This window comes from Camelus ferus, chromosome 9, assembly GCF_009834535.1.
Source record: "Camelus ferus isolate YT-003-E chromosome 9, BCGSAC_Cfer_1.0, whole genome shotgun sequence".
Classification (NCBI taxonomy): Eukaryota; Metazoa; Chordata; class Mammalia; order Artiodactyla; family Camelidae; genus Camelus; species Camelus ferus.
In genome coordinates this window covers 20,863,227-20,882,459 of record NC_045704.1, presented here as the reverse complement: position 1 = coordinate 20,882,459, position 19,233 = coordinate 20,863,227, and the positions used below count along the sequence as shown (strand labels likewise).

General features: G+C 38.9%; 1 protein-coding gene across 2 annotated transcripts; it reads right to left on the bottom strand.

The window, feature by feature from the left end:
• Nucleotides 1-1,805: 1,805 nt before the first annotated feature.
• LOC116666046 (ankyrin repeat domain-containing protein 26-like) lies at nucleotides 1,806-18,711 on the bottom strand. Of its 2 annotated transcripts, none has more exons than XM_032488028.1 (7): nucleotides 18,266-18,711; nucleotides 16,657-16,812; nucleotides 9,913-10,278; nucleotides 9,135-9,340; nucleotides 7,365-7,563; nucleotides 3,199-3,244; nucleotides 1,806-2,050 (listed from the first exon to the last, which is right to left on the bottom strand). In XM_032488028.1, exons 1-7 carry the CDS (start codon nucleotides 18,386-18,388, stop codon nucleotides 1,896-1,898), a joined length of 1,251 nt encoding a protein of 416 aa, XP_032343919.1. In that variant the 5' UTR covers nucleotides 18,389-18,711; the 3' UTR covers nucleotides 1,806-1,895. The 2 variants fall into 2 exon arrangements, with proteins under 2 accessions (XP_032343919.1, XP_032343920.1); XM_032488029.1 differs by having other exon boundaries at nucleotides 1,808-2,050; nucleotides 7,386-7,563; nucleotides 18,266-18,710.
• Nucleotides 18,712-19,233: the final 522 nt, after the last annotated feature.

Genomic DNA, 19,233 nt, shown 5'->3' with positions numbered 1-19,233 from the left:
ACACCTCCTTAGTGAGCCCTCTCAAGCAATGCAGACTCCATTTTTATTTTTCTTTCACAAAGGCAGTCTTCTGCTGCCAGGAGCAGTGACCCCACCTCAGCCTGGAAGACATTCAGGTGAGCTTCAGCTCACTGGCTAGTGCTGTAGGAATAGCAGTGTTTGCCATCGATCTCTTCCCTGCAGGCGAGGCAGCGCCCACGGCAGCTGTAAATGAGCACAGGCTCGTGCTGGGGCGGGGCCAGGGAGTGATCCTCTACCCTTCTAGGTTCATCTGGCTGGTCTAACAGTTAAAATGACATGAGGCAGCTTAACAGGATAAAAAGAAACAAAAATTGAATAACACGTGTACTTCCTGTTTATACCCCTGGGAGACAGCCAGGAAAAACTGAGTGAACTCATCAAGAAGGCTGAAGCCCTCACCTTCAACATCATCTTCAGCTAAAGACTGAAGAGGTTGCTGCAGGCAGCGGTCAGTTACAGAGGTCGGTTACATGGAATGGCTGGAGGCATGAGAAGCTTCAGTTAGATAAGGGATGGAAAGGTGTCAGTTTGATTTAGACATGGGAGTCATCAGTGACTCGTTGCGTGGGGATGGAGGAAGGGGAAGACACACCAGATGGGTGGGGACAGACTGCTGTTTGGGAAGCAGGCAAATCTTTCAGGAAGTTTGTCGTCGGAAGTAAGACTGTCTGTTTCAAGTGAGAGGGAAGAAACAGGGAGATGTTTACAGAGAGGGAAATTTGAAATCGTCACTGAGAAGGAAGTAGATGCAAATTAACTAAATAAAAGTAGTAGGAACACTGGGCAATGTCTGATTTTCTTCAGCAGCACTTAGATGCCTGGGAGAACTTAAAGGGGAAGAATGATAGTCAGTTAGTTGTGTCTTTGGGAGTTTTGCCAAGTAAGTACACTGCAAGGACAGAAAAGGGAATAAAGGATGTAAGTAGGAGTTATTAAAATTTTTGCTGTTGGAAATTGTTGAGAAGGAGAATATTTCCTTTACTCTCTTAGGTTCAGTGATTGGGAGACTGCAAATTAAATTGACTAAAGCCAATTACTGTGAGAAAAAAATTACATATGAATACATGCAAGAGTTCACAAAGAAATGTGATTGGAAGGGGTGGCTAGAATTGGAGGCTTATATACAATTTAATAAGTGACAGGAAAAGGAGAAAGGCATTTTCTGAAAAACAAATGACTTCTTGGTGAGAGGGGAGAGAAAAGGTGCTAATGGTAGAACAAGTGACACTTAGGAAAGATAAATAGTGCCTTAGGAGAATGAATGGAAGATGTGACAGTTTTGTGACAATGTCCACTTGAGTCTGGTGCTCAGAACTTGTCTCTAATTTTAAGACTGTTTCCAAAAAGTAAGTAAATAAATAGAGAAGATGAAAAGCCTGAGGTAGATTTCATTTCTCCTTGAGGAAATAGCTGTGAATCAGTGTTTAAGGCAGCATATAGAAAGTTTGATGGCACTGTAACGATTGTTGTGATCCATCAGAACGCTGACAGCAGCCACACCAGATCCAAATGCTGTCCGTCTAAATCTTCAGGTCTATATAATGTGATTAACAGTGGAAAATTCAAAAAAGCTATCAATCAACACTGCTCAATATCAATGAGAAGTTTGGTGGGTGGTTGGATGTTGTTTAAACAGCTGGCATCCGGGCTCAGTTTGAGTATGTAATACCCCAAAGTGCTGGGTTTTATTCCCCAAATCGGCTTACAAGTTAATGAGATGCAGAGAAATGTGGCTTAAAATACCACATTATATGTGCATGAGTTTTAATCATGCACATATAATACAAAAATGTTTTCCTTTAATAAACTTTGTCTATATCTTACTTAAAGAGAAATAACTAAAGTGTTACACAAACAGCCCAGCAGGTAAATGTTTACTGTTCCTCTGTAACATCATATAACAGATACTTTCTCTTCAAAACCTCCTCATATTCTTTACATGCTTTCAAAAGCATATCTTCAATTAATCTTGACTCTTTTGAAGATCCTCGAGGAGTTCTGTAGGACTCAGACTGAAGTTTAGGAGTAGCTGGAAAGAAAATGAAAGAATTAGATTCCTTATTTAAAATACTTCATAGGTAACTAAATGTCAGTTTTTTTTAAGCTGAGACTTTTCTAAGTTTTAAGAAGAATGAAAAATACCTACATATGATTACAACACAAACCCAAGATTACTACTCTACACTTTGCCCAGGGTTGCACGTTGAATTAACTGCTCTTGTGGCTAAGGATCAGAGCTCCTGGTTTTCTCATTACTCATTCATTTACTCAGCAGCCATGTGCTAAGGCACTGTGAAAAACACTGGAATCCCAAGATGAAGAGGACACAGTCCACCCTGAAAAGTCATGTACTGTAAACTGGAAAAATAGATAAACAGGCAATTTTGGCACAGAGACATAAATGCCATGACAGGTATAAAAGAGGGCACAGGTGGAACACTCAGAAGGGACGTCCAGCTTTGTGTCAGTACTGTCCACTCTTTGGTGGCCGTGATATGTAAGCAGATACCTGAAGGACGAGGAGAAAGTGCAGGGTGGGGGGAGAGGAAACAAGCAGACACACAGAGCAGAGGCAGGAAGGGCGCCCGCGGCGCTGGAAGCAGTCTGACTTGACGCTGGAGCAGAGGGCGGAGCAGGGGAGGAAAGAGACGCGGCTGAACCCTTTGGCAAGAGCCAAAGTGATGTGGGTATTTTTCCTCCAAGCTAAGAAAGTTGGAGTTTTTCCTGAGGGCAAAATGTTAACCAGTGACAAAGGGAATGACAGGAAATTTAACTGTCATCCACCAGGTGACAGCTACATGAACTGTGATTGCTTGAGTCTGGGGTTGTTGGCCTCTGTCACTATCAGAAACTCGAGAAGCTGATGAGCTCCATGTGTTCTGAGAACAGTAGCCATGTGCAGGTGACAGGCCTACTGGGCCAGCAGGAGGGGAAGGGTACAGCGAGAAATAGAGAACACAGACTTCTTTTTTAAAGCTATGGATCATGATGAAGAAGTGAGCAATAAGTATATTTATCATTATGAATGAAATTGTGCTTTCACATTTTTCATTAGATATGTGTAAGCAAAAAATTTAACGTAGTATCTGTTTTTCAAACAACAGAAAGAGGTGCCATTTACTGTTTACAGTGCATTTCAGAAATCAATGTCTAAATGCAGGAATGTTGGCAACATACCTTCTTTTACTTCTCTAGCTGCATTATTTCCCAACTTCTTGTGCATCTGAAATAAGTCAAATATTATTTTTAATGTTTCAGTTAAACAAGAAACACTATCAGAGGAATGACAGCTAGCTTATGAAATGTGGCCTTTAAATAATACTTTTAGAGACTTGACCTAACTTGGGGATTGCTTAAATAGAAAAATTATCAGATGAATAAAATAAAATAAATTCCTACTTACTTTGATTTTAGATAATAGAGAATGTATATATGAAAGGCTTAGATTCCCCTGATGGAAAGTACAGTAAACACTGCCCTGTCAGAGACACATAATCTCAGAGGGCGATGTCCAATCTTATTAGCACAAAGAGTTTAAACAATTCAAGTCATGTTCTACACTGAATGCATTAATTTGCACTACTCAGAAAACCTGCCCTTTATAAAAGTTCAGTTGTTTTTTTTTTTTAACTTTCATGGACTTTTCCTTAAAATGAGCTTTCCATTCCTGCACTTTTATAAAACTAAAATTTTAAGGTCTGTTCTATGCTAAGTATGTTTTTAACACAGAATCATAGATACATAAGATGAAGAAAGGGGTTCTGGTATAATGTCAAGTGAAAATTCTACTGGCAAACAAATTAAACAAATGGATGTTGCTCTCTGTATATGACTAAGACATTTATGTCAGAAAAGCTGCTTGAAAAAAAGGAGAGGCTAGCACCAGTTTTCAAACTTGGTTTCTGATTCACAACTTCCTAGACTTAGAAACAAGGAAAACAATACAGAATTCTTTGACTGTAACTTTGTTTCCGTTCTAGAAACTAGGGCCAACTCTTTGAAACTTGACTTAATTAGGTATGTATTTAATTATGAAATGTGTGGGGACACTTCAAACTACAAGTGTCCCCATCTAGAGTGTTCTTTTAAAAATCTTTCTTATAAAAGTCACCCACTCACTAAACAGGGTCTAAAATAGTCCACCAGACCTAATAAACACTGTGGTGATAACAGTAACACAAGAGCCGAGGCCTTTGTAAGTGTTAGGGGCAAAGACAAAATAATCGGCCACCGTTTGCCGATATTTTCAGAGACTGTTTTCCATAACACTGTCTGACAAGAGCATTCTAGAGAGGCCTTATGCAATCAACAATTAGACAACAGTGCCAGGCAGGTCCTGCGAAGTGAGTAACGCCGAACAGATGAAGGGAGAAGCCTTTATTGAAATAATTTCATATAACACTATGCAAAATGTAGATCACACTTTTACATGAATTGAAAGTAAGATTACTATCTTTTCCTCTGCAAAGCTATATTGTCAGTTTGTAACTATTAAATACATGTATTTTGCTGCAGAGAAAAGAAATGAGAAAGAATTTGTTGATCAAGGAGCTGAAAAATTAAGTATAGGGAAAAGAGTGAATGAAAGAAAAAGAACTGGAGGAAGTTAAGTGATTGTCTCACAAAAGATAACACGCTTCCTCATTTGTCCATTCACACAAAACGAAATGAGGGCAGGAGGGAGTCCACAGGGCAGAGAACTGATACCAGAAACAAGGTCACTAAACTCTGCCTCTGCCTTATGAGAAATGAGCTTAACTACTGTGATAGTTTGATTAGAATTAAAATTCAGAGTGGATGTCCCCTGCCTTGGAAGACTACTTTTAAAAGAAACGTGACTAGATTCTGCTGAGACGCAGTGCTGTGTCATGTAAAAAGTTACAGTCTTAGGAATATTAATCGTTTTAGCTCTGGTGCACTGGTATAATCCCATTTAGAAAAAGGGTTTCTAAACTGAATGGATAGTTGAGAAATTTAAAAATTACTTAAATAAATCATTAGACAATGTTTGAAAGTGTCAGTGATACACCAAAAGCCAAAAATCAATCAATGTAAGATTTAGTCTTCCTATTTAAAATAGATTTGAAGGATATTTATTTACTATTGTGGCCATGCTTCATGTTTGGCACACCAATACTTAAAACTCTTGAACATAACAAAATCTTTTAAACAGAGAAATTCTGTCTGTTATAATATTGTCTGGAATTAAGTTTTCAATTCTTAGAAAAAAATTCTATGTGCTAGAAAATCTAACAGTGATGTATCTGCTCAGGCTAATTGTAACTTTTTGTATTCTATAATAATATAATAAATAACACAATTGACTAAAACTGTAAAATTGCTTCTGACATGTAGGACAGAACATCCCAGAAATAAGCTAGAATGTGAAATCTGAGTGTAAATATTAGCAAAATAGATATGGGGTCCATCTGCTTCCACCACAACGATGTCAAGGGACAAGTCTATACTACATGTAGCAGTAAGAGAGGCAATGAATCCAAGCATTATGAACTGGAGAAAACTTGCTTCAACAACCAGCACGACTGAAATCACATTCTTAGAGCAATACTTCCATCAAGTTAGAAAAAAAGGCTAAGTAAGCTAGAACTTCACAGTAGGAAGAGTCCAAACTGTTAAAACCTTGCAAACAAAGGAGAATGTTAAATTCAATCCCAATGCCATTTTTAACATTTTGCTTTCTGGAATCATAGCTGAAAAGCTGTGGAAGTCTGTTGTTTTGTTGAGCCCCATCCAAAAACCCATCCCTTCCTGTCATTTTAAACACTATGTTCACACCTCTCATAGCATTACTTTATGTTTTCCCAGCAGTAATCATTACATCCCTAGCAATTCCAGAAGGCACCTTCTTTCTGTACGTCTGACTAAGAATTCTGTAAACAGTAACTGTATAATAACTCCTGTGAGGTGCTCCGTAGTGGTGGTGAAGACGTGTCTTTGCATCTGTACAGAGCAGTGCCTTTTTATCTCCCTTGCTACATCTAGCATGATTTGGCCCCATGGCCCCACAGAAGAACTACGTGTACCTTGGAACTACAACACTGAGTTTAAAATAAACGATTTTCCAACTTATCTCGAAGTACTAAAAAATAGACACCTCTTTCCACCAAGAACATTAAAGGAAAAAACTCCTCAGGAGCTTTCTCCTGCACTGCTTTTGCACTCACACTCTTCCACCATCATCCTGTAAATTGACACACTGTCAATTATTTGGTGACAACTAATGGGAACATTTCAAGTTTGCATCATGCTTAGCCACTGACAGAAGTGTTAGCCATGCATTTTGTTTCATACCACGCAGTCCAGTTTCATGACTCTGAAGCACTTAGACTCAATTTACCCACCACACTGTCTATGAAACCTGAGCTTTTTCTTCTTTTATTATGACATGAAGCCAAGTGAGAAAAAACAGGTTGAGACCTCACTTAACAAGGGCCCATGCTACCTTTCTCTGCATCAAGAAGATCACGAAAACACCATCAAACCATAAACCAACGTGCACTGCTTTAAATGGCTCTTTTAATAACAACGATACACAATGGAAACTAGCTGTAATTTAAAGGCTCCCTATCACTGCCACGTCGGTATTTCTACAGCTGAGGGCAAGACAGAGACATAAGTGAACTTCATTTTAAAAATTTAAATATTTGCTTTACTTGACTGCATATTCAGAAATGTTCTACAATCGGTTAGTAAGACATTTTGTAACAATTAAAATAAAAATGCTATAAGTAAAATAGCAATTAAAGATGTACTCTTACAGAAGAAAGTGATAAAAATTTTAAACTGAAAAACAGAACTTAATGTTTTTAGTGTTACGAGTTTATTGAATTCATAAAAAGAATTTATCTTGGATTCCTTTAAATGAAAACATCCATATGTGGTTAAGTATCTCGATGCCATTTACTTATGCTTAGGGCTAGAAAAAATGGAGTGTGGCAAAACTTGAAAATTACTATGAACCAATGCCAAACCGAAATCAATCAGAAACTAAGCCAAACATTGGAAAGTATATCTCTAGTTATTAGGCAATAATACTTAATTTCTCAAATAGAATTTAAAATGGAGCTTTTTAAGAAGTTTAAAGTTTGTCAGTTTAGTTGCAGTTATTGAATAAAGTTAATGACAGGTATCTCTTGAAAATGAGAAGTCCAGGGACTTAAAAAAATTATAAAATTTCTGTCTCCTTTCTTTATTAGCACAATTAATTATGGCTTTTACTTAGTGTGTGTAAGTCAAATAAGTAACTCAGAATTTCATCAAATTAAAAACAAGGATTATATCAGAAATCTGAAACCCAGGGGAAAAAAGATAATATAACTAACCCTGAACAAGCAATCACTCACGCTAGTTGAAGGTTCTGAAAAAATCCTGAAGTTTGTACTTTGAGTGAGAGTCCATTTGTGCTCTGAGCTATCATGAAATTTTTCAGCAGGCCTTGTAGGAACAGTTTTGAGGACAGAACTCTTGTACTCTTCCGCCATCTGAAGTTTAGTGTTCATCACTACCAGCCTCTCGTTAATCCTGTGAGGATTGCAAAACACAGATTTCATTCATTTCATTTTTTTCCTGTGATGTGTATTTTTAAAGTTGCTATAATAGTAAACAGATTGTCCCATTAAACTGTGTTTTGACAACGAAAATACGTCAGCGCAGACCTACTGTAAACAATTACAGTATAAAACTGTCCTAAAGAAGGACATATGCACCTGGGGGGGCCCTTAACTAACAAGTACTTCAAAGTGGGGAGAGTCAGAGATGGAGATGCCTCCACAGGGGACCCCCTCTGCCTTCTGCACCGGCTGCATCTAGACATACTTGCCCTCAAGAAACCAGTTTAGAAATAAAAAATAAACCATCCCTCAAAGCCATTATCAAGTGTTTGCTTTCACCACCCTTCTGTACACATTTCACTCATTACCTGGGAGAAATTAAGCATGTGGCCCTGAGGAACAGTTTAGAGCCACCACCTCTGGGGGGCACCAGATGGCAGAGTCGGTGATGGGAATAAACTATGACAGTGCCAGTGGCAATTTCAAGTGTCCCCCAATTTCCCAAAGCTCACTTTGTTACTTCGCTTTTATCAGCACCTGTTTTCCATAACGAAAAATAATCTCAAGCGCATTTTCACTTTTATGAAAAAAAAAAGCAAAAAGCCAGAATAACGCTGGGTGTTTGTTTTAGCCCGAGCCATCAGAAGGGCAACACGCACCCCGAGCAGCAAGAGGGGCCCCACCGAGCTCCTTCCCCAGAACCACACTCAGTATCCCGGCATCATGCCGTCTCGGTTTTGGACTGTGTCTGTGAGCTCCTGTGCTTTATGCATATTTATTTTGTGCATCCACCAGCAAGATGTGTCATAAGGTAACTGCCTCTTTGCTTTACACAGACAACTTTCATAGGAACACTCTACTTTTGGATACCGGGGAGACCTGTAGCTTACAACATTGTTACTCAGGCAGTGGAGGAGGGGCCTGCCCTTTCTGTCTTCCCTCGGGCAGGCCACTGTATTCTTTATAGCCACTTTGTCGACTACTATACTGACCTTCACCCCTATGTTAGTTTCCCCCATTCCCCAAGCATGCCTTTACGTAGCAGAGACAAACTTAGAAGGATACAGTACTTCGTCTCAGGGTGCCCACTAGTGGTGATACCAAATATCACAATCAAGAAAGTAAATTCACCAAACACCAGAATGAGGCCCCTTGGGTTTAAATTGTACTCTTCCAAAACACAGTTAACTTTAAACTCATTAGCATTTCTATTTATGGGAATTCCAGCTAGAAATTTTGTGATAATATGGCTGTCTAACTTACAAAGTTTGCAAAACCCCCAGCTTAAAGACTAGATCAGGTTAAATATATGCAAACATAAAACATAAAGTCATGTAAAAGCAACAAAAGGCAGGGAGATGCAAACTGCCCTGGACTATCATTTTAAAGGAGAGTTCATTTGCTAACATCATTTTCCAAAATTATACTATCTAGTCAGCTTTCACTTGCTACTCACCTCATGAACCTGGCTCAGTAAATATTATGCCTTAGAAGCAAATTAATGAACTAAATTATTCTCTATACTTCTATGTTTTGACTTACGAGTGTAATTGACTTGCCCATGATGTTCTATCTTCTGGCTCTTCGAGATACAGTTGTCTGTATTTTTCCAGTTCTTTTTTCTCAGCATCTAACTGAAAAGTTTTACTTTTCAGTTCAGATTCCAGATATTTAATTTTATGCTTCATTTGACTTATTGAAGCATTTTTATATTCTCTTAACAAGTTTTCTTCATATGCTGCTTGTGTCTAAAGCAAATTAAAAGGATACAATTTTAAAAATAATTATAGCCTGAGTAATTACAGTGTATTTGTTCTCTTCAGTTTTGAGTCATTGATTCAGACAGCAATTTTAGATGTAAAAAACCTGAACTTTAAAATACTTATCATCAATGTGAAGTGAATTAAATCTGAATTATGAAATTGAAGTTAAATCACTCGTATCAGTACTCATGTAATGTGATAGTACAAAGAATAATAGGATCAACTTGACATTTTAAAAATTGAACAATAAAACCTAAGAGTAACCCAAGAGTGTGGTACAATATTTAAATCACAATATTTTCTTTTCCTCCTAGGAGTCTTGATTTACACCAATTGGCCTTAAAATGATTCTCTAGTGAGAATTCTTCTGAAAGATCAATTTAGTGATAGTAATGATGGAAATTGAATAATTTAAAGGGAGTAACAAATGCGGCCTTCCTTCCAGAAATCTACAGAACAAACTGCTATATGGGAAGTAGAGGAAACATAAAAGGTATACATCCAAACTGTAATTTGCAGCAAGGTGTATTAGAGCACATTAGAGATCAATGCTTCACCTGTAAAAACTGGCTGAGTTCTTTCAGCATTCCTGCCACATCCTGTTTTGCTCGCTCTTCAGCCTCCCGCTTGCACTGCACGACTTGACTGAGTTCTGTCAATTTTTCTGCTACATCCCGTCTTGCTCGCTCTTCAATATCCTGTTTGTACTGCTCCACTTGACTGCGTTCCACTGTGTTCACTTCTAGGTGACGTTTGAGGTTTACTACTTCTTCTTCCAACTTCTTTTTCTCCTCCTCTAATGTTTCACATTTCTTTTGCATCCCTTTCATAGATAATAACTCTTTTAGAAGGAGCTGAGTTTCTGCACTCAGATGGAGAAGGGCTGAAGTTGTCGACTGCAGCTTTGCTGTAAGATCAGCATTCTGCATGAAGACGATAAAATTGTTTGGTAATGAGGTTAGCAGACTGAGAACATCCTAACTCTAACCCAGCATCGAACATTGAAATAAATTCAGTTGCAATATAATGGTACCTACTTTGTGGAAGGGAGAAACTCATATTACTCAGAAAATCAAGAAAAAAGTTCAAACCACCAAGAGTCACAAAAATATACTGTTTACTGTCATCATCTTTGTTATACATTTGTAGTTGGTTTTACACTCTTATTGTTCTGTAATTGTTTCATGTCCTTCCTACATAAAATGACTATAAGGCACCTCTTAGTAGAAAGTCTCTTACCCCTTCCTCCCCGAAGTCTTAACTCTCCATGATTTTTAAAGATTTAGGGAGATCATATTGAGTTACTCAGGGCTGAATTAATAAACCCCTCCCAAAACAAGTCTTTGGATATAAGACTGCAATTAATACATCTTAGAACTATGGATTCTAATGCCATAAGCCTTTCTCTGAACTAGAAATATTTTATGCTAGTTTGAATTGCATCCCAAGGAGCAATGAATGACTTGCAGAGTTAAGGAGAAATCCATCTCCTAGTGTAGTGGTTTAGTAAGATGACCCATACATTTTTCTAAAAAAAAACTAAAAAGCCAAAATTCTTTTAATCCCTTGTTACTCTCCACAAAACAAGAGAACATACTCAACAAAAAGAAACAAAAAACTTGCTGGGATTTCAGTGACACTGACTTGGGAAGAACTACTTTCCTTCAGATAGGAGGGTTATTTGGGAAGACAAGGCAGGCAGAGGTGGTGGTTGTAAAACATCTCTACAAATTCCTTGACACTTCCCCTGTGAAGTTCCCTCCCCTGAAATATGTACTGACCTCGGCATCTGGTTTCAAGGTGACAGAATGTGGGGGCACAGCTGTGTGATTTCTAAGGCTAAATAGCTTCTGACTGTCACTGTGTAGGGTCGCTCACACTTAGAACCCAGCCACCACATTGTGAAGCCCAGGCCACCTAGTGAGACTTTGTACACGCAGCTGTCCCAGCCTATGGCCCCAGCGAATGTCCTTAACCAAAGCCAGCTCCAACTTCCAGACATGTGCATGAACAAGCCTTTAGATTATTCTAGGGCCCACTTGATTCCAAGTGCAGAAGAAATAAGCTGGGTCCACTGAGCCTTGTCGAAACGCAGGTTTGTGAACCAACCAAATGCTGTTTTGAGTCACTGGGTTTTGAGGTGGATTATTATATAACTTATTAGCAATAAATAACTGGCACAGATATTGATATTAAAAATGGGGTGCAGCCATTAAAAAAGAACCAGAAATGTGGGGATGCCTTTGAACCTGGAGGTAGGTGGAACCTGAACAGATGTAGAGAAAAGTAATAATGAAAAGCCAAAGTGCACATGAGACTGTTAGTGGAAGCCTGGGGGCCTTTGAAGGGCTGAGAACAAAGGCTTCTACGCCAGGGAAGAAAATAACAGTGAAACCAGAGGAAATGGGAGACTTGCTACCAAAGAGTTGAAAGTAAAATTGATGAGAGAGGTAAGCTAAAACAAACAAACAAAAAGATTATTGAATATAAAGGAACCAGGGCTCACTGGGTTCAAATATCTGTATCCCATTTAAAGCACTGCCACAAGCCCAATGGTCACATAATGGGTAAACAGAGAAAAGGCTTCTAGGCTAAGATCAAATCTAGGGTGCTGCCAGGAAAACACAGTCTAAGGATGAAGCCAAGACTTTGTTAAGACCTTGGAAAGATTTAAGGTGCTGCCTGAAATTCCTTTAAAGTTCTTAACAGCATAAGAAATTTAAAGGCATGGTCCCCCAACAGCTCCACAGGGAGCCCAAGATGGAGAGCTTATCTCAAAAAGACTTGTGAGGTTAGCTTTTCCAATGGCATGAACCCCGATAAAATTCACAGGAAACTCAAAGTTTTAAAGAGAACTGTGCTAGCAAAAACACTGCCTGCTAGCTTGGACTGAAAGGGACCAACAGAGTGCAAAATGAGAAGAGGTCTTTGGGTTTTTCTTAGAAGGTCTACAAGGAGGAAGCTGGCTTGAGAGAACTACTCAGCTGTAAACACAGGTCATTGCTCAGGAAAGGGACAGAACCAAGAGCTCAGAGAGGGCAGCGAAGGAGAATTCCTCCCAGGGGTAGGACTAAGTCCTAAGCAAAGAGCCGGCAGCAAGCATCAGGCTGCATTTCAGAACTGCTACCGACCAGTGTGAATCCCATTTTCCAACTGTGAGTGAGGGAGTTTGTGTGGTGGTAAATATCCAGCCTCCTTATCCTCAAGCTGCAGCACTGAGAGGAGTGTACCCAAGGGGCTGTACTCTAGAAACCACACCCAGGAACCTCAGCCCCACCTGGACCTGATGAAGATGGTAAAGTAAGACCCTGGACTGGAGCCTGAGCCTGACAGCATAGTGACCGAGACCTGCTGGGGAACTGAGTAGGGATAAGGGTGTTTCTCATATGGAAGCAGTAAGAAAGCATTGTGGCTAGTCAGTAGATTATGCTGGTTTTTGAATGTCTCCATAAATTTTCAAAATTAATTCCATAAAAAAGGTGGAATATGGGCCAACCTTAAGTGACTTGCTCCTAATGGAGAGAATACAGTGAAGGTGGCACTGGGTGAACGGCAGGGCTAGGTTTGAAAAGGCATTTCAGCTTCTGCCTCACTCTTAACCCTGGAACCCAGTCTTATGTTGTGGGCAAGCTCAGGCCACAGAGACAGCTTAGGTGTTCCAGGGGAGGGGGCCCAACTGCCTGCCACACCAGAGCTGCAGCCAACTGCCAACATCAACTGCCAGACATCAGTGGATGAAGCTTCAAGTGATTCCAGCCCCCCACCTTCCAGCGGTCCCACCTGAAGCTGAGAGGAAGAGAGGCCAGCTGTCTTGGCCACACTTTTCCTAAGTGCAGATCGTGAACAAAATAAGTGCTTGTTAAGCCACTGAACTTTGGGGAGTTTGTTAGGCAGTAACAGATAAACAGAAAAATGGATGCGAAAAGATAATAAGAAATGTAACTTGTATATAGTAGAAATTGTTCTCTTATAAACTGTAATGTAATAAACGTTGAGATTAACTTAATGACAAAGTGCTGATGACAAGAAGCAGATAACTTAAAGAAAGACCTAAGAACTAGAGAGAAGGAAGATTTTTTAGCATTCCCTTCAATTACAATTTCTTATAAATAGGCATGTATGCCTTTTTATAATTTCCCCACTTCTCTGAGGATAAGGAAGACTGGTAGGCAAGGAGACATATGATTTGAAGACTAATAATTGGAAAACAACTAGAAATAGTCATTTTATGGAAATCAGCCTTTTTACCTCATTTCAATTAACTGAAACTCTAAGAGACAGGCAGCTTTGAGAACTTACTAACCTGGCACTCACTCTTCATTTTCCTTTCCTCAGAGAGAAAATAAAATATTATGGAACCATTTTTAATCTTCTCAGTAGTCAAACAAATGTAGTGTCCTTTGGCAGTATTTAAATTAAATACAATTTTTCCTTTCCCATACTTAAAGCTTGTTTGTAATGGAAGGTAAGACTGTCTCACCTTTATGTTGTAGCACAATGCTTCTCCATATCACACAGATTGGCTTTGAACTTTTGAAATTCAAATTACTAATCTGTTATCTTTTTCTGTTAAACTGATTGAATATTATCTGATTTTTAACAGTTGTACACTTGAAAATTTTTCCTTGGATGGGGTGAAATATTTATTTCATCAATTATGCATTAAGCTATAGAATACAGCTAGGCTTCTCTCTTGTGAAGTAGAAGGAGGTAGACACAGGGAGCTGAGAATTCAGGATCTACATGAAGAGCAGGATGGGCACAAGCAGTACACACAAGAACAAAGCCAAAAGAGAATTTCACTGTGAACCACAAGATGATGGGTTAGAGAGGCTTCCAAACAGGAAGGTTGAATTCATCTTTTCCAGGCTTAACCATTTGCTTCTAGATAGTGAAACCTATAAATAAGTCTATGAATTATACTGAGTGCCACATAATCAAGTATATTGCAGAATGAGTCAGCAGATCCCATGACCATGATTTGATGGAAACTGGATTGATGTGGGAGGTACTGGGTGAGAAAATAAAGGTCTGAATGGGGTGTGGGGGGAAAGAATGGACTTTATCTTTGCAAGCCTACTTTCTGTCATGTCACAGAGTCAGCAAGGCATAAGCTGGCCACAGGCTCCTTCAGGAAGCAGCAGATTTCCACAGAAGTAGAGTTACAGACAATACTCTACCCCAACTTTCTATTTTTATGTAAAACAACTGGTAATGTGCAAGATGACTCGGAAAGTGTTCTCATAACATCTGACTTGATACTGGCATAGGACAGACATAGATCAATGCATCACCACTGAGAATCTAAAAGAAACCCTCACATTTACGGTCAATTGATTTTTGATACGAGTGTCAAGTAACTGAATGGGACAACAATAGTCTTTTTAACAAATGCTATGGGACAACTGGATATCCACATGCAAAAGAACAAAATTCGACCTCTACCTCATACTATATATAAGAATTAACTCGAAAGAGCTAAAACTACAAAATTCTTAGAAGAAAACACAGGTGTGTGTCTTCATGCCTGGATCAGGCACTTGTTTCTTAGATAGGACAGTAAAAGACAGAAATAGATTAACTGAACTTCATCAAGATTAAAATCTTCTATGCTTCAAAAGACACTGTCAAAAGGTGAAAAGGCAAGCTCCTGAAAGGGACAAAGCACTTGAAAATCCTACATCTGATAAAAGATTTGCACCCAGGATACAAAAAGAACTCTTAGAATTCAATCATAACAAGACAATCCAAGTTTAAATTGGGCAAAAACTTGAACAGACAGGTCTTCAAGGAAGATGCACAAATGGATAAGCACATGAAAAGATCCCCAACATTCTTAGTCATCACTAAAATGCAAATGAAAACCACAAGGAGATGCCAACTCACACCTACCAGGAGAGCTAATGACCAGCGTTGACAGGAATGCATACAAATTGGGAGAATGATATACTTTGGATAAAAATATTAAATGGTGCAGCCACTCTGGAAAACACTATGGCAGTTCCTCAAAAGGTTAAACAGAGTTACCATATGGCCCATACGACAGCATTTCCATTCTTAAGTCTATTTCCCAAAGAAATGAAAACATGTTTACACGAAAACTTGGACAGAAATGTTCACAGCAGCATTATTAACAATAGCTAAAAAGCAGAGGCAACCCAAAGGTCCATCAACTGATGGATGGATAAATGGTTTAGCCCCACAACCGAGTAATGTTTGACAGTAAACAGAAATGGAAATACTGACAAGCACTATGACATGGATGAACCTTGAAGATGTTATGTCAGATGAAAAAAGCTAATCATGAAGGACCACACAGCATGTGATTCCATTCATGTGAAACACCCAGAACAGGCACATCTATAGAGACATAAATCAGACTGGTGGTTGCTTGGGGCTGAGGGATATGAGGGGCTAGGGTTGATGGCTGAGGGATGCAGGCTTTCTTTTTGGGGTGATGGGAATGTTCTAAAATTGATTGTGGTGACAGTTGCACATCTCTGATTGTACTAGGAGATACTAACTATGCATCCTAAATGGGTGAATTATATGATACGTGAATTTATTTTTTTTTTTGGGTGGGGGAAGTACTTCGGTTTTACTTACTTATTTTGAGAGGAGGCACAGGGGATCGAACCCAGGACCTTGTGAATGCTAAGAATGTGCACTACCACTTGAGTTACACAATCCCCCCTATATTATGTGAATTATATCTCCATAAAGTTAAAAAAAAATCCAAAGGCAGGATCTAGAAAATTTTCTTAATTCTCTATTTTGGGTGTACCTACACGATCTGAACTTCTCCATGCTTTACAACACGTCTAAATGAAAGAAAATGAAGGCAATGCCTAACTCCAACTGGTTTGTATAATGACTTTTCTGCACAAGTTATCCTGAAATCCATGGAATCGATACACACAGATTCTATATCCATTCACAAAAGTGAGGATGAGACATGACAATTTTCTGGACCATGCCATGAAACATTATCCTCTGATTTTTATCTAGCTTGCCTCACTGTGTTGAGAGATCACTCAAAAAATACTGTTTAATAGGAAAAAAGTTAACGTCTGTGAGGAAAGATGTATAATTTTCAACTTCTCTAACGGTAAATATTGTAAGAAAAAAATATATAAAGAAATGGCAGAATGAGAGTCAAAGTATAAGAAACAAGTGCATGATAAAGATACTAAAGCTGTAATTATAATGAAGATGCAAAAGAAAGCTGTCCCTGAACAGCTAGTGCCCTATAACACCATGCGCTGTGCATTCACGGCTGACGTGCTCAATTTCATACATACTTGGTCTGCAATTTGATGTAATTTCCTCTCTAAATCCTGTGTCTTATTTTCTATATTAGTCTGATGACGTGCTGTTGTCACCTCCAGGGAAGCTTCCAACATGAACACTTTCTTTCGGGTGTCAGTCAGCTCTTGTTGAAGCCGTCTCACACAGGCCTAAAAGGATAACTCTGTTACTGACATTTAAGTCACCTCATCATTAAGTTACATTAATAATATATAACTCCAACATATGGACTTTGAGAACTATCCCCACAGACATCAATTCACCTTCTTTTACCCATAGGTACACATTCCTGTTTACTGACTTTTGTTAAAGACACAGAAGGCATGACCCTCCTGCCTTATTGACAGTAAGTTAACTTAGACAATGGGTGCAGCCCCACCAGCCATTCCCTGCCCCTCCCAGGAAGTGGCTGAGCTTTACCCCCACTGAAGTCTCTAACAGAAAGGGGTGTGCGGGTGGGATGAGTGGTGGTAAATTCCACACTGTGGAACATTCTTTCTCTTTCTCATTAGAGGCTTAAGTTCAGAGTTCACATATTCAATTTGGTGCTTAAGTCCTTCCAATAGACTCCTATCTCACAATAAAAATGAGGTTATTCCAATGGCCTTTGGGGACCCTAGACAACCTGGCCTCCCCTGCTTCCTGGACTGCAGCTCCTACAGCTCCCCCACCCCTCCCACTCACTCCCTTCCTGCCGCTCAGGACTCTGGCCACTTCTCCTCAGTCTGAAAATGGGACACCACTGCCAAACTCGTACAGCACAGAGCGCCCCAGTTCCTCTGTACTGGACAAACTTAGATCCAAATGACAGTAACTGAGCCTTGGAATGAGAATTGTGAGCAGATTATTTGAAAAAATGTTCAAAGTAAATTATAAATAGATGGGGGGAAGACTAAGGCAAACACAGTTTTGCTAAAATTCACATTAGTCCCAAATTATGACTGAATGAAAAGTAGATGACTTTAAGGAGTGGAGAGGTCACAGCAATACATGATTTGAGATGGAAATATTTCTGAATTTAATTCCAATTGACATGAATAAAAAGAAAATTATATCAACTAAAAATGTATGAAAAGCTACTGAAGGAAAAGTACTACAAGATTACACATCGGTTCATCTGGGAAATCTGGATTTGACTGTCAAAGTAATCCACACAACTGAACCTTCTCTCTCTCTCTCTCTCTCTTTTCTTTTACTTTTTTTGTTCACACAACTGAAGCTTAATTTCAAACTACTCATTTTAGGTATGAGCATTTCATTTATCTGCTTCATCACGATACTAAAATGTGGTGACAGAAAGATTAAAATGATTTGGTAGTATAAGACTAAATTGCTAATACCTGCCTGTATCTGTCAACAACTTACAGCTTAATCTCTTAAAATTTCAGGCGACAAGGCATATTTACTCAAAGTAAAGCACCTCTCAGTTCTAATTTTTGTTTACTGGATACAAGATATGCTTTTAGTCTGCTTTACAGGGTATATATTTATAGTCCACACATTTTTAACATTCAACTAGTTTCAACATTTAGCTTTCATCGGACACTGCTTTGAATTTTCTTTGAGGAAGTCTGAAAATTAGTTCTGTTTCTGGGTACTTACTTGCATTTCTGCTCTGTCAGTTTCATACTGATACATTCTGTCTTTTACACATTTGCAGTCATTGATTAATTCCTTGTTTCCTTCCTCCAGCATCAGAAGTTGTTTACGCGCGGCTTTACTCATATGATCTGGAAACGGCTCTGGGATATTAATTGTTTTTTACTTTTGGCTTCATTTTGAGCAACTTCCAGTTGCTGTCGAAGCAACATGTTTTCACTTTGTAGTTCACACAATCTGTCCTCCAAGAATGCCTGCTTTGCAGCGTATTTATTGACTTTCCCTTGTTTGTGCCGATACAAGGGTTCAATTTCCTTGTTTGAACACTGGGCTTGGCTTTGGTCTCTATGCACACATTCTAATACCGTCACTGGTCTAAGAGCATCTCTCCTGGGATGTAGCTCAATTTCTGGGCCACGGTATTGACTTTCAGCTTCAGAAGTTGCGGAGGAAGCACCTCGCCGTTATCTTTTGGGTCAGACACCTCAAAATTCATTGTGTCCTGTAAGTGAAACGACTCATCTCTTACTCTTTGAACTGTACTCAATAAGCTGACTTATCACAATTTCCTTTGAAGTGAAAGACTAATCTCTAAGTTTATACAATAAGAAGTTTGCAATAACTGGATATCCAATTGGAAAAACTTAAGGTGGATACAAGTCTCAAACTTTATACAAGCAGAAATCCCCAAAAGTTCAAAAATTTAATTAAAGACCGTGAATCCATGAAAGTAAAAAAGAAATCACAGAAGAATGTTTAAGAAGCTGAGAACTGGAAAGGCTTTTCTTTCTCTGAAATACAACAAACCCAGAAGGCTTACAATAAAAAATGAAAAAATCTGACTACACTTAAAAATTGTATCTCATATCTAATCTTTACAGCTACCCCCTCAGTAAGAGCCTTAGCTCTGATTATATAACAATTTACCTTCCATTCCTTCATTCAGAAAAGACACAGAGCATCTACTAGAT

Coding starts and splice junctions, on each gene's coding strand:
- LOC116666046 (XM_032488028.1), bottom strand. CDS start 18,388: ATGAGTAAAGCCGCGCGTAAACAACTTCTGATGCTGGAGGAAGGAAAC. Junction 16,813..18,265: donor CTGACAGAGCAGAAATGCAA/GTAAGTACCCAG, acceptor TTATCCTTTTAG/GCCTGTGTGAGACGGCTTCA. Junction 2,051..3,198: donor AGCTAGAGAAGTAAAAGAAG/GTATGTTGCCAA, acceptor TTTTCTTTCCAG/CTACTCCTAAACTTCAGTCT.